Source organism: Odocoileus virginianus, chromosome 30 (assembly GCF_023699985.2).
Source record: "Odocoileus virginianus isolate 20LAN1187 ecotype Illinois chromosome 30, Ovbor_1.2, whole genome shotgun sequence".
Taxonomy (NCBI): domain Eukaryota; kingdom Metazoa; phylum Chordata; class Mammalia; order Artiodactyla; family Cervidae; genus Odocoileus; species Odocoileus virginianus.
Genome location: NC_069703.1, coordinates 19339157 through 19353438, shown reverse-complemented (window position 1 = coordinate 19353438; position 14282 = coordinate 19339157). Strand labels below are relative to the sequence as shown.

The window sequence follows — 14282 nt, the reverse complement described above, 5'->3', positions numbered from 1 at the left end:
CTCCCAATCTTTCCTCCCCCACCTCCCCTCCCTTTGGCAGCCCCAAGACTGTTCTCTGCATTTGTGAGACTTTTTTTTATAGATATGTTCATTTGTGTTGTATTTTAGATTCCACATGTAAGTGATATCATATGGTATTTGTCCTTCTTTCTGACTTCACTTGGTATGATAATCTCTAGGTCCATCCTGTTGCTACAAATGGCATTCATTCTTTTTAATGGCTGAGTAGTATTCTATTTTAATGTATGTACCACATCTTCATTCATGCATCTGTTGATGGACATTTAGTTTGCTTCTGTGTCTTGGCTGTTGTAAATAGTGCTGCTATGAATCTAGGGATGCATGTATCTTTTAGAATTGGAATTTGTCAGTGTATATGTCCAGGAGTGGAATTGCTGGATCATATGGCAACTCTATTTTGAGTTCCTTTGAAAAACCTCCATACTGTTCTCCGTAGTGACTGCACCAATTTACATTCCCACCAACAGTGTAGGAAGGGGGTCCCTTTCCTCCACACCCTCTCCAATGTTTTTTATTTGTAGTCTTTATAATGATGGCCATTCTGACTGGTGTGAGGTGGTATCTTATTATAGTTTTGATTTGCATTTCTCTAAGTAAAAGCATTTTTAATGATAGTAACAATAATAAGTGGAGTGGGTGGGGCAATTATTGGCTATTTCAAGTACTTTTGGAGACTTTGATATACTGGACGTGTTATTTTATTGTCTACACAGTACATTTATAAAAATAAAATTTTATTTGAGTTAACTGATAAAACTTCTTTTATTAGATAAAAGTGATGCCTTGCACATAGTATGCTTTCAAAAAATATTTGTTGAATAGATGATTGTGAAAACAGCTCAAAGTTAGGTTTAACATTTTTTTCTCTGGCCACACTGTGCAGCATGCAGGATCTTAGTTCCCTGACCAGCGGTAGAATTCATGCCTTCTAACCACTGGACCACCTGGGAAGCCCCCCACGCTTTAGATTTAAATAAGCTTCTGTTAGCAGGGAGTTCTGAAGTTGTGAACATTAGCTGGACTTGCATATTTTTGAAATTGCTCTTTCGTTTTTTTTACTGTTACCAAACTAAATTCTGAAATAACTTTTCTGGGTTTTATAACTTGTACTAAATTCTTAAGAGCATATGGTGGGGGTAAGAAAGCTGTTTCTGGGAGAAAATCAGCCTACTCCTTTATAAATAGGGCACATTTTATTTTTTTAACATCCAGGCTATCCTTCACCTAACAAGACCTGCCAGAATCCATAGCTCATACTTACAGTCACATTCTTTGTTTGCCATCAGTTTGTGGGTTTGTGGTTTGGAGGGTTTCCCATAATGGTGTTCCCAGGCAGAGAGCATCATCTTAAACTTGGGAACCTTTTAGCTGGCTGGCTCAAGCAATAGAAAACACCCAATCGTAAAGCCCAAGACAGTTGAGAATGTTTTTTAGAAAAAAATTGTGGCTTTCCCAGATGTCCAGTGAAAGAAATTGACTGCTCCCTGAATTGTTTCTTGTGGTCATTAAATAGTCACGCAGGGATGGCCATGGCATTTTGGCAAAGTCAGTGGCAACCAAATAGTGTATGATTTCAGCGACTCTGGGAAGGCATCATGGGTCACCCATCCTAGTTCTTCTGAAAACATCATCAAAATAATAACATTCTCATGAAACATGCCTCTAAACCAGTAGAACTTCAGTCCAGCCATTAGAGCAGTCATTACAAAGGATCCCACACACATATTTTGTTTTTTTAGACAACGGGATTTTAAAAGTAGTTTTTAAAAAGTTGCACACGAAAATCTAGATTGGAAGACAATTGCAGTTCTGGGCCTGAATCTTCCCATGACTGGAGCTGAGTAATAACAGAGTAGTCTTAAAGACTCTTAATATTCATTTGTCTAAGTCTGCAGGATGTCTTTGTCAAATCAGCCATTTATAATTTAGAATAAAAATGCATTTACTAGGTTTTTTCTTGGTGGGTACAAAAATTTGGTTGGGATGCAAAGAGGAAGAAATTATGAAGTCACCAAACATGTGGCCAAGGCCACATGTTTGAAAACCTGGAATTTGACCCACCTGATAGAAATGCCTTAACTTCTAACACTTCACCTTTCCCATAGCAGCCAGTTATCGAAATGCTTATTCCCCTTATTACAAGATTTAGTTGTTCTGCCAATTATATTTTAAAGAGTTTAAGTTTATGATAAGGTCTGTAAGACTGTTGAAAATGTGTCTCAACTTTGTGTATACATACTCTTTCTCTTTTTTTTAAGTATTATTTTCACTAAGAAATAAAAGTGATGTCAGGATCTAGAGATTTGAAATCAAGTTTTCTTATAATTCCTAATTCCAGTGGCAGAATGCTAAATTTCTGTAGTGTGATTATCCTGAATTAATAACTATATATTTAAAGAAAGACTATTTAGAATTTTAAGTGCATCCATAGTGGCAGATTTTGTTTGATAGTCAAACTATCATCAAACTATGTCATAGTCAAACTATGATGATAGTCAAACTATGTCATCAAACTCAAATCCCAAACATGATGAAAATACACAGATTACAGAATCCAAGGAGTTGAAAGGGTCCTCTGTGGTGATCCAACTCCTTGTTATTCAAATGTGATTCATGGACCTACGGCATTGGTGTTATGGAAATGCAAACTACCCAGCCACATGTGCACCTGTAGAATCAGAACCTGCATTTAAGCCAGGTCTCACATGATTTGTGTGGTATATGAAAGGTTGAAAGGCACTGATCTACTCCAAAGTTTCATGTATGTTACATTTTGGATCGTTAGTTGACTGAACTGAGGTACCAGATAAAAAAATATTTATCTGCCTTCTCTGTGATTCTGAGGTTTGAACGCATGCTTTTTTGATTCCATTGTACAGTGCAGCCTCTGGGCTCCATCCCACCTTACAGCACAGAGGTGACGGAGACCACCATTGTGATTACTTGGACGCCTGCCCCAAGGATTGGTTTTAAGGTAAACTGCAGATGTTCCTAATCTCTTCTGATACAGCCCTGAGGTGTGTTTCTGGATGTGGTTAAAACAGGATGTTTCAAGAATTGGGTAACTTGAGTTTGTCCTGTTTCTGCTCATACCTCTCTGGCCACATTGTCAGGGCATCATAATACTTCTGCCTTCCTGAATTGCTGGAAAGATGGATTGAGGCTGTAAAAGTGCTTTGCAAAGAAGAAAACATTAGTATGAAGCTGTTAGTTGTTGTTATCTTGTTTTTGCTATCCTTTCCCCCAGGGAATTACATTTAAAGCTCTATCTAGGGAAACCGCATTTGTTGTGTTATTCTAAATGGGTATCAAGTTCACAAAAACCAATTTAGGGAGACCAATTAAACTCAGAATAGCTCAAAAATCACATTTTCATCCAATCAGCTTCATCTCAACTTGTTTGAAGCCCCTTGGGTGAATCTCTTAGTAGAAGTTAAGATTAAGTTCTTCCCTGTAGATCTGGATACTTGTTTTTTTAAAGTAATGGTATTAGGGAAGTGAGGAATACAAATGAATGTGTTTAAAAGATTTCCTTTCTTTGGCACTTAGAGTGTGGAGAGAGAAATATTTATTATACTTGAAAATCAAGACTAAATCCTAATGATTGTTTGTTTTAAAATATATACCAAAGACCACTTCTTTTTTGAAATATGCAGTAGCATACTGATAATTACACTACTTAAATACAGAGAATCCCTTTTTGAAGATTGTTAGTGTATCTTTTAAATTTCTCTTAGTAGTGTCATTTTGGACTTTCGGAAGCCTTATAACTTACTAAGACTGCCTCCAGAGTTGGACCCTGATGACACAATATTACCTAGTTTTTTTTAAAATAAAATACTAAAAGGGTTGAAAATTCTGGGCATAGTAATCTTAATTCTTCTTTTGTAACATATCAATCTTGCATTTGAAGCTGTGAACATACTTCTTCAAAAGGAGTGTTTTTGAAGTACAATGTGTTACAGGAGCTGGTACCTTTAAGTTGAATGTTAGTAACTCATTAAAGAGAGAACTCGAGGATTTCTTCCAACAAAAAGAAAATAAGAAATGAACGAACATGTAGCCTTTGTGTACTTCTGGTTTGTACCAGGAGGTTATTTATCAAGCGAAACAAGATGTAATGATGTTTCTCTGGAATCTTCCATTATAAACTACCTTAACTTAGTTTTGGAAGATACTTCCCCTAACTGGCACCCTCCCCCCATTTCTGGGGAATTTCCAGTGAAATTATTTAATAGAGCTGAAGTAAGGTCCCAACTTATTCCTAACTAAAAGCAGAGTACAGTTCCTGAGGAGTCCACATTATGCGAAGCATAACCACAACTTCTCAGCAGTAACCCAGCTCTGGAAATGTTTGTCCTTGGTGTTTATCTTGCGTTCTTTCTCCTAGCTGGGTGTACGACCAAGCCAGGGAGGAGAAGCACCACGAGAAGTGACTTCAGAGACAGGAAGCATCGTTGTGTCCGGCCTGACTCCAGGTGTGGAATACGTTTACACCATCTCTGTCCTCAGAGACGGGCAAGAGAGAGATGCGCCAATTGTGAAGAAAGTGGTGACACGTAAGAGTTCTTTGCCTCTTTTCATATTTTAAACTGTTGCACTTTTTAAAGGTAACTGATAGCGGTATTGCTTGTTACTTACTTACTTATGACACAAGGGGAAGGTTTCATTCCTACTTATATTATTAGCTCTTCTAAGTCTGGAGTAGCAAGTTCAACTGATATCATATAATTCATGGCATCAGAAGTGTTCTTTCCATGTCAAAAGTTATCTGTGAATTGATAACACAGAAAAAGATTTCAGCAGTGTTGCAAAATTTAAAATTGTAAAAAAAAAAAATGCTCTCAGAATTGCTACCCATCATGGTTTTACAGTACAACTTCTTTATTTTTACTGATAATTGAAGGAAGGGAGAGAGGGAGGGAGTGGGGAGGAAGGGAGAGAAACATTCTATAGCTCAAGCACTTTATGCTAGTTTTGTATGCATGCGTGCGTGCATGCTAAGTCACTTCAGTCATGTCCAACCTTTTGTGACCCCATGGACTGTAGCCTACCAGGCTCCTCTGTCCATGGGATTCTCCAGGCAAGAATACTGGAGTGGGTTTCCATGCCTTCCTCCAGGGGGTCTTCCCGACCCAGGAGTTGAACCCACATCTCTTACAACAACTGCATTGGCAGGCAGGGTTTTTACTACTAGCACCACCTGGGAAGCCCCATGCGAGCTTTAACTTCTAATTAAATTTTTTTTTTCTGTGTAGCACTGTCTCCACCAACGAACTTGCACCTGGAGACAAACCCTGACACTGGAGTGCTTACCGTGTCCTGGGAGAGGAGTACCACTCCTGGTAAGCCCGCAATGTATCAGAGGACAGAATTCTAAGGGCAATGAAAGGGAGAAATGACCTCCCTTTTACAGAATGAAAAAACTTAGACTCAGAAAAAATTAACTTATATCCATTATCACAAATGTTACAGAACTGGGATTGTAACTTAAGTGTTCAGACTCACTCTCACATTCAGCATCATGTATTTGATCTTAATTGTTAGTTTGACTTATACTCAATACTGAGAAATTTGGCCAAATGGCATTCCGTGATTGTTTTTTTAAAGCTTTACATAAAGCTTTTATCTAAACTCGTTCACACATGTTTTATACCCATGGACTGTAGCCTGCCAAGTTCCTCTGTTCATGGAATTTTCCAGGCAAGAATACTGGAGGGGGTTGCCATTTCCTGCAGGAGATCTTCCCGACCCAGGGATTAAACCTGTGTCTCCTGCATTTAAGGCTGTTTCTTTACCTGCTGAGCCATCAGGGAAGTCCCATACAATCCTAATGTGTGTAGAGATATCTATGACAATATTCAAGTATCATTATGGAATGGGGTGATGGCAAGAGAAATTTTAGATATTCCTGATCTTTGTCAAGTCTATGAGAAGTGTTAACTAAAATATTTGTCATTGGTTATATTAGGGGAATTACTACTGAGATATCAGGATATTTGTTATTGGGAAAATTCTAAATTAGAAACAGAAATGCCAACTAATGTTGATGGCATCCATAACGACTATATGTACTTATTAGATGGCTTTATTTTCTTATTATTTCACTATTCTGATTTGTACCCTTATTTTTTAAAAATAGTTCTTACCTTTGCTGGGATACACAGTTGAGGCAATTATCTCTAAATTGGATCAATATGTGCTGTCACAATAAAGCTAGCTCAAAATATCTTTTTTAATTCCTTCTGAAGTAAAGTGATTTTTGGTGAAGTTTTCATTACCTGTAGAAGCATCATTTAAGCCCAAACTACACTATTTCCAGTTGAATCACTCTAAAGTTGAAACTTTTAGATTGGCAAGTTTCATGCTTGTCAGAAGCTAGATCATTCATATTTAGTCTTAATGGATGGTTTAGTCTGTCCATCTGAATGATCATTAGCACATGTAATGACCCAAACATTTATTTCCCATCCAGTTGGAATTCCTTGTACATACTACTTTAGTGGTCACCTTATTCCTGAGTATAAAATATACCATCATTTTCTCCCTTTTTAGTAAGTTTAACTTAAACATAACTTTCTCACTTTACTCTGTCCCTGTGTCTCTCTGGTCATTGCTGTTTTAATTTGAATGTCTCTCTCCTCCCCTCAACCCTCTCACTGCCCTACTTCTATGATCTCTGAAGTCTTCAGCAGTTAATACACCATTTTTTAAAATTTGGCCATGCCATGCAGCATATGGGATCTTAATTCCCTGACTGGGTATCAAACCCAAGGCCCCTGCATTGAAAGCACAGAGTCTTAACCACTGGACCACCAGGGAAATCCCAATAAAATTTTCCTAGAGTCACTTTTGTTTTTCACTTTTTCTCCTTTCCTTATTGTTGAATAATATTAGTCAGTCAGTCATGTCCGACTCTCTGCAACCTCATAAACTGTGGCCCGCCAGGCTCCTCTGTCCATGAGATTCTCCAGGCAAGAATCCTGGAGTGGGTAGCCATCCCCTTCTCCAGGGGATCTTCCCCACCTGTAAATCCCATAGGTTTCAGACCTTATTTTAATAAATGAGGAGAACCTATTTTGGGGAGTATGCCTAAGGGTGAGAGCCAGTTCCCTGCTAAGCAGGTATAACAGAATATCCTTCAGCTGTCCTGCAAATGATCCACTAAGGAAAATCAGGGTATGCATGGTAGAAGGAACATGGAATTTAGGACAGAAGAGCCTTTGGTAATCATTTTCCCTTTCCAAGATTCTCTTTAAACTGAGGATATTAATACCTCCCTCAAAGGGCTGTTGTAAGCACTGAATGACAGGAGGTGGAGTCTTCAGCACGTAAATGTTGAGTCCTTGCCCCATCCCCCTTCGAGGGTGCATCAGTCCAGTAATTGGCTCTGGGTGGCAAAGGTTCTGGGCAGTAACTTTCTCCTTTCTATTTTCTGCAGACATTACTGGCTACAGAATCACCACCACCCCCACAAACGGCCAGCAGGGATACTCTCTGGAGGAAGTGGTCCATGCTGATCAGAGTTCCTGCACCTTTGAAAACCTGAGTCCGGGCCTGGAGTACAATGTCAGTGTTTACACTGTCAAAGATGACAAGGAAAGTGTCCCTATCTCTGATACCATCATCCCAGGTAATGGAAAAATCAGCTGTTACCTTCCGAGTGGTAGTTCCAATAAGAGTGGGGATTAACCTCTTAATCCCCAGATGGTTGAGTGTGTCAAACTATATTTGGGATTTAATTCTGACCTCCCAACCACACTCTCTAGAACCATGACGTCAAAGCCACTATTTGGACAAATGCTTGCTGTTAACACTGCTTGACTGTCTGTGCTTCACTGGGATGCTCTTTGTCGCGATGGGTATGCAGTGGAGTGGAGCCATGGCATTAACTCTGTACTGTCCGCTCACGTGGAAATATTACTAAAACAATGTCATATGTCTGTACTCAGTACCAACAGGCGAAAAGTAATATGGTAAATGCATCCCATCCATACATTTTTGCCTGATCTTACAGTCTCCACATGTGAGCACTGAAATAGTTCTTGGTTGACACACACATTCAGTTCTTCATCTTGCTCTTTCAAATCCCTCTTTTTTTTAATTGAAAAAAAAAAAAAGAAAAAGAAAGGCCACACTTTCAGGGTGTACTTTCTTGTGGACTGAATGACAACATTAAAGAGATCTACCATGGGATAGGTCTGTTGTTTGTCCAAAATTGAATCATGACAGAATGAAAACGTTGGACAGATTGTGTTCTTTGCACGATTTGGTAGAATGCTTTTACTAATACTAATTAAATAACTTGGATTATGAAATGAACAAAATATTAACAGTAGCCTTGGACTCAGGCCTGTCTTTCACCTGAATGTACTTTTGAATGGCACATTTTATACCATACATTCATAATGTGTTAGCATTATGGTCCTGATGTTGTCATGAGTTTTTCTATGGGAAAAAAAGAAAAACTCATCAATCAATTTTTTTGACTTTTTTCATGCAAGCTTTATTCTCCTACTAAAAAGTTTTAGATTATTTTTTAACTTTGCTGTTACTTACTATAGATATTATATCTAGGTTCTAAGAATGGTTTTGATATCCCAAACAGGACTGTAATCTTTAGAACCTGAGAGGTTCAAACTTTACTGTTTTGGGGATTTTCAAAAAAGAAACAAACCAAAAATCCCTAAAGGAATATTGTAACCTGTTTTATTCTCCCAGGGAAGCAAACTATTCATGGTGCTTAAAAAGTCTTTTCAGATAATTTGGAACAGATTGCATATTACCATCATTGCTTTAACACTATCAATTTTACCACTAGTAACCTGATGTACACTGCTTTATTTTTTCCTCTTTTTTGCCTCTGTTTTCCTTTTGCCCTCCTTTGCTTTGTAACTCAATAGAGGTGCCCCAACTCACTGACCTAAGCTTTGTTGATATAACTGATTCAAGCATCGGCCTGAGGTGGACCCCGCTAAACTCTTCCACCATTATTGGGTACCGCATCACAGTAGTTGCGGCAGGAGAAGGTATCCCTATTTTTGAAGATTTTGTGGACTCCTCAGTAGGATACTACACAGTCACAGGGCTGGAGCCCGGCATTGACTATGACATCAGCGTTATCACTCTCATTAATGGCGGAGAGAGTGCCCCTACTACACTGACACAACAAACGGGTGAATTTTGAAAACTTCTGTGTTTAAGACATGGATGGTGTTGCATGCTGTCCCCAGTCACTCTGGTTAAATGTGGATGTTTCAAGGGAAAAACCAGCAATTTGCCAAAGATTAAGAGAGGGTAGATCAGGGGGTAAGGAGTAGAAGGCATATGCTTCACTGATTGGATGAAGACATATACGGTAGTCTTAAGTACATTTTCATTGAAGCCATGAATATGAATTTGTGTAAAGCTAGAGAAATATAGACGTCTGATCTATCAAGTAAAAAATGCCAAAAGTTCCTTCAATTTGCAGACCTGGAATTAAAAAAAAAAAAAAATCTAACATTTATACCAAATTGTATCAAGAACACCAGTTAATAAGAAGAAATGTACTTCCAAAATGTACCTTTAGACTCTTCCTTCTGCTCTTTAATAAACTCTACCATCTTGTTTGTGAGTGTCTAAAGACTGATTGAAATTTAGGGTAGAGTGGAAGGAGGGTTTCTTTGTGGTAGGAGAAAAAGAGACTTTGGTGCATTCTAGGTTTTATTGCCATGATAAGCTAAAGAAGCTCCTCTTTAACCACAGACTGGGGACCAGCATGCAACATTATAAAGGTTCTCTGCCCTGCATGGTAAGAAACATGCTGAGAACCCATTTGCATGAACCCTTCTCACTTGTAAGTAGAATTCACTGATGGAATTGTAGCTGTGGCGTAGCTGTAGTCACTCCTGTCAGGGGGACATTTAGGACCTTCCTGTCTTTTTGTCTGTATGCATGTGTTTCTTTGGAAAGTATCGCTGTTTCTCTTTGCTGTGTGGCAACTTAAGCCTCTTCAGCCTGGGATCAAATAATCATCCTGTGGTATTAATCATGTACCTTGATTATATGTATTTGAAAGTGAATTAAAATTTTTCTTTAAAATATACGGACGGCAGAAAGGTTAAAGGGGCCTAACAGTACTGGGTGTAGTGTTTTATTTTTAACAGTAGTTCACTATGATTTAGATTAGATGAGACTGTTTGCATGATGATGACTCGTTTCCTTTATGCATGAAGTACTGGTTTTACCTTTCCAGCTGTCCTTGTTCAGCTTTATTTTTTAAGTGACATTAACTGAGTCTTCCTTCTTGTTTGAAACCAGCTGTCCCTCCTCCCACTGACCTGCGATTTACCAATGTTGGTCCCGACACGATGCGTGTCACCTGGGCTCCTCCCTCATCCATTGAACTGACCAACTTCCTGGTGCGCTACTCGCCCGTGAAAAATGAGGAGGATGTTGCCGAGCTGTCGATTTCTCCTTCAGACAACGCGGTGGTCTTAACAAGTAAGCATTCAAGTGTATTTGTTCAGTAAATACTAGGCTAGCACATACGGAAAAGAATTTTGTGTTTTCAGGTAGGAGCAACAGAGATTAAGACAGATACAACAGAACTACAACCTAGATTCCAAATCTAATGCACAGCTCTGTAATTTTGAAAGATGTTTTATTTGTTGTTATTTTAACATATCTTTGATATCTACAACTTTTTAAAAATCAGAGTGGAAAAACACCAACTGTGAAGTTCAAAGACTTCAAACAAGTCCTGCTTCCAAATGAGCACATTAAAAACAAATATGTGCCAAGAGACGTTACATGACTAAATCTCAGTGTTTAGCGAGAGAAAAAAATGAGGATTGAAACTAGTGTCACGGCATCTGTCTTATCCTCATTTAAGTGTCAGCAGGTAATCTATTTGGTATTTGAAACTTAGAAACAGTGACTGGTCACTCAGGATAGATCAGGATTTTATTTTGAAGAAAGAGCCAGAAGTTTAATTTGTACTTCAAAAAGAATCTGTTAGCAGGATTTCTCTGAAGGAGGAGGACTTTTGAAAATAAATGACACTAAAATAAACAGCCACAGTTTATGGAAATTGTTTCTTTCTAGTTCCTACCCTTTTGAAATTGATAGTTTTTATTAAAGAAAATAAAAGGAGACTGCTACATGTTGCGTTTCACATAAATATTGCTTCTCATTATTTTTGCTGTAATAGTAAAATACACATATAAGAACAGCAAATGTTTTTACATAAGGGAAAACTAGCTCACATTTAGGTACACTCACTACCTAATGATGGTCTGAAGACATCCTCCATCTTTCAGAGAATCTTTTAGAGAATGAAATACAAAGAAAAGCAACTCAGCATGACCACTGTCCTGGTTTCTCATTTTGTGGCTGAGGGTGAGAAATCCTTATGTCTGCCTTTCAGTGGGGCTATGATTCTGTTCTGGAGCATTCTGGAATCAGTAGTTACAGCATTACCCACTACAAAAGGCTCTGCATCAGGACCACTGTCTGCCCCACATTAGCCACAGACCTGTCACATGTTCAAATGTTCTAAGGTCTTATTCTAGATCCAATTCTAGATCACAAGGTAGCCATTTCCCCCCAGAGAAGTCATTAATTATCCTGATTATACAGTTGAAGCAACTGAGGTCTCCAGTGGCTAAGTCCATTGCCCCTGGCCAAGCAGGAAGGAGGAAATGGAAGTCCAAACATCTTGTTTCCTAGTCTTGTGATTTTTCAAAACTTTCAGGGGCCCCTGCAGAAGGGGAGATGGTGTAGTGGGAAAAGGGTCTTGTGAATAGGAATTCAAAGGTTAGAAACCTTACTCTGTATCTTTTTGGCACCTCAGAATGAAAGGAGACCCAGGAATGTATTTTCACCTCAAATATTCTGTGTGTGTGAGCTCTCAGTTATGTTTGGCTTTGTAACTCCATGGACTGTAGCCCTCCAGACTTCTCTGTCCATGGGATTTTCTAGGCAAAAATTCTGGAGTGGGTTGCTGTTTCCTACTCCAGGGGATCTTCCTGACCCAGAGATCAAATCCATGTCTTGTCCATCTCCTGCACTGCAGGCAGATTCTTTACCAGTGAGCCACCTGGGAAGCCCCGTAAATTTTTTGATCTTACCTTAGTATGGCAGAACCCTTCATCCTCTATAATAAGTATGACTCTTTTCAAGTAAGGTTAATTGTTAAGACCATTGGTCTTCACTTGTGTCATCTGCTGTGTCATCTGGGGCACATATATCAGAAAAGATAACTTCTCTCTACCTTATTTTTCTCATTTGTGAGTTGGGGATAATTGTAAACCAAACTTTTGGAGGTAATGAATATGTTCATTGTCTTGAATGTGGTGATGGCTTCAGAAGTCTATACGATTGTCAAAATCTGTCAAATGAGACATTTTAAGTATTGGCAGTTTATTGTTTGGCAATAAACCAGTTTTCAAAAGTAGCAATCTACCTCCTTGTGTTGCTGTGAGGAGTATAACTGATATCTGCAGTGCCATAGTCATGAATACGTGCCTTCAACAGACGTGCTCTTAAGTGAATGGCAGAAATATTACTGTGCTGCAGAAGCTCCAGCTTATTTCGGATGCAGCTGAGTCACACCCACAGAAGTGGAGTTGAGGGAAGGGCTTGAGGACGCTCCGGGGTAGGGCGGCCCTTCCTCATCGCTGCCGACAGCCCCCTCTCCAGGTAGCAGCGTTCACTTCAGTGTAAATAGGCTCTAGAACTGGACTCTTGGATATTTTGTTCGTTGAAATAGTACCAAGGGTGCTTTGGTTTTTCATTCTTTCAAGCACATTATAAAAATAATTCTCATTTGTCTTTTCAGATCTCCTGCCTGGCACCGAGTATTTAGTCAGCGTCTCCAGCGTTTACGAGCAACATGAGAGTGTACCTCTGAGAGGAAGACAGAAAACCGGTGAGTCGTGTGGGCGACGTGCTTACAGAGTAGCTTTTTCTTCCAGTTGTGAAGAGTGAAATGTGGTGCTGCTTCTAAAAATACATCTCCATTTTTTGGGGGAGCGGTCATTATCTTTGACCACTGGTCTTAAAAATTAAGACACCTTATGGGGATGTAAATGGGTGCAGCCACTGTGGAAAACAGTGAGGAGATTCCTTAGAAAACTGAAAATAAAGTTACCATATGATCCAGTAATCCCACTCCTGAGCATATACACAGCCAAACTATAATTCAAAAGGATACACACAACCCTATGTTCATAGCAGCACTGTTTATAATAGCCAAGATATGGAAATAGCCTAAATGACCATTGACAGATGACAGATGAATGACAGATGAATGACAGATGAATGGCTAAAGATGTGGTACATATGTACAATGGAATACTACTCGGTCACTTTAAAAGAATGAAATAATAATGCCATTTGCAGCAACATGGATGCAACTAGAGATTATCATAGTAAGTGAAGTAAGTCAGAAAGAGAAAGACACATACCATACACTTATATATGGAATCTAAGATATGACACAAATGAACATATTTATGAAACAAAAACAGACTTATAGAGAACAGATTTGTTGTTGCTAAAGGGAAAGGGGTTGGGGAGGAAAGGACTGAGCGTTTTGGGATTAGCAGATTCAACCTATTATACATGGATGGATAAACAATCAGGTCCTACTCTATAGCACAGGGAACTATATTCAATACCCTATCATAAACCATAATGGAAAAGAATATTAAAAAACAGAATGTATATGTATAGCTGAATCACTTTGCTGAATAGCAGAAATTAACACATTATAAATCAGCTATACTTCAATAAAAAAAATATTGATTGATTTTTTAAAAAAATTAAAACACCTTATTCGACTGTTACTCTGACTTCCAGTCACTAAGATTGTACTCTTTGCCTCCAAGGAGGATTGAAAATACTTCAGAAACTTTGTTGTCTGTCTTTTAAAAACTATCTCCCAAGAATAATATTTTGTAATTTCCATTATTGAGAGATAGTGAAATTCCTTTTCATTAGGCAGCTCTGTCTAATGGCTGACCCAACACTGTCATCTAAGTATTTTCCCTCCTACTAAGCCAATGAGTTTATTTCTTTATCCCCTACTTGATGGAATATCCATTTACCTTATAAAGGGAGTAGAATAGAGTCCCATAATATTATGCCCTTCTTAAATATGAGTGTTACTGTTAATTTTTCCCTTTTAAAAAGTACACTTTAATATAACCACTTACTTATTTTTTATAGTCCGCTTGCTTCCAAAAAGAAGTTGTGGTATCTCAATTTTAGACTGA

The 14282-nt window shown here is 38.5% G+C and overlaps 1 protein-coding gene and 1 non-coding gene across 8 annotated transcripts in view; one reads left to right on the top strand and one right to left on the bottom strand.

Annotated features, from left to right (window-relative positions):
- The window catches only part of FN1 (fibronectin 1), a 69968-nt gene that overhangs the window by 32680 nt on the left and 23006 nt on the right, over positions 1-14282 (top strand). For all 7 annotated transcript variants that reach the window (XM_070458618.1, XM_070458617.1, XM_020900292.2 and 4 more), the window contains exons 21-26: positions 2901-2995; positions 4412-4580; positions 5280-5366; positions 7463-7654; positions 10324-10506; positions 12845-12934. In XM_070458618.1, coding sequence (XP_070314719.1) covers positions 2901-2995; positions 4412-4580; positions 5280-5366; positions 7463-7654; positions 10324-10506; positions 12845-12934 — 816 coding nt within the window. The remainder of the gene's footprint in view (positions 1-2900; positions 2996-4411; positions 4581-5279; positions 5367-7462; positions 7655-10323; positions 10507-12844; positions 12935-14282) is intronic.
- Positions 6771-6843, bottom strand: TRNAE-UUC (transfer RNA glutamic acid (anticodon UUC)). Its single transcript has one exon. It is a non-coding gene; the product is annotated as a tRNA-Glu (tRNA).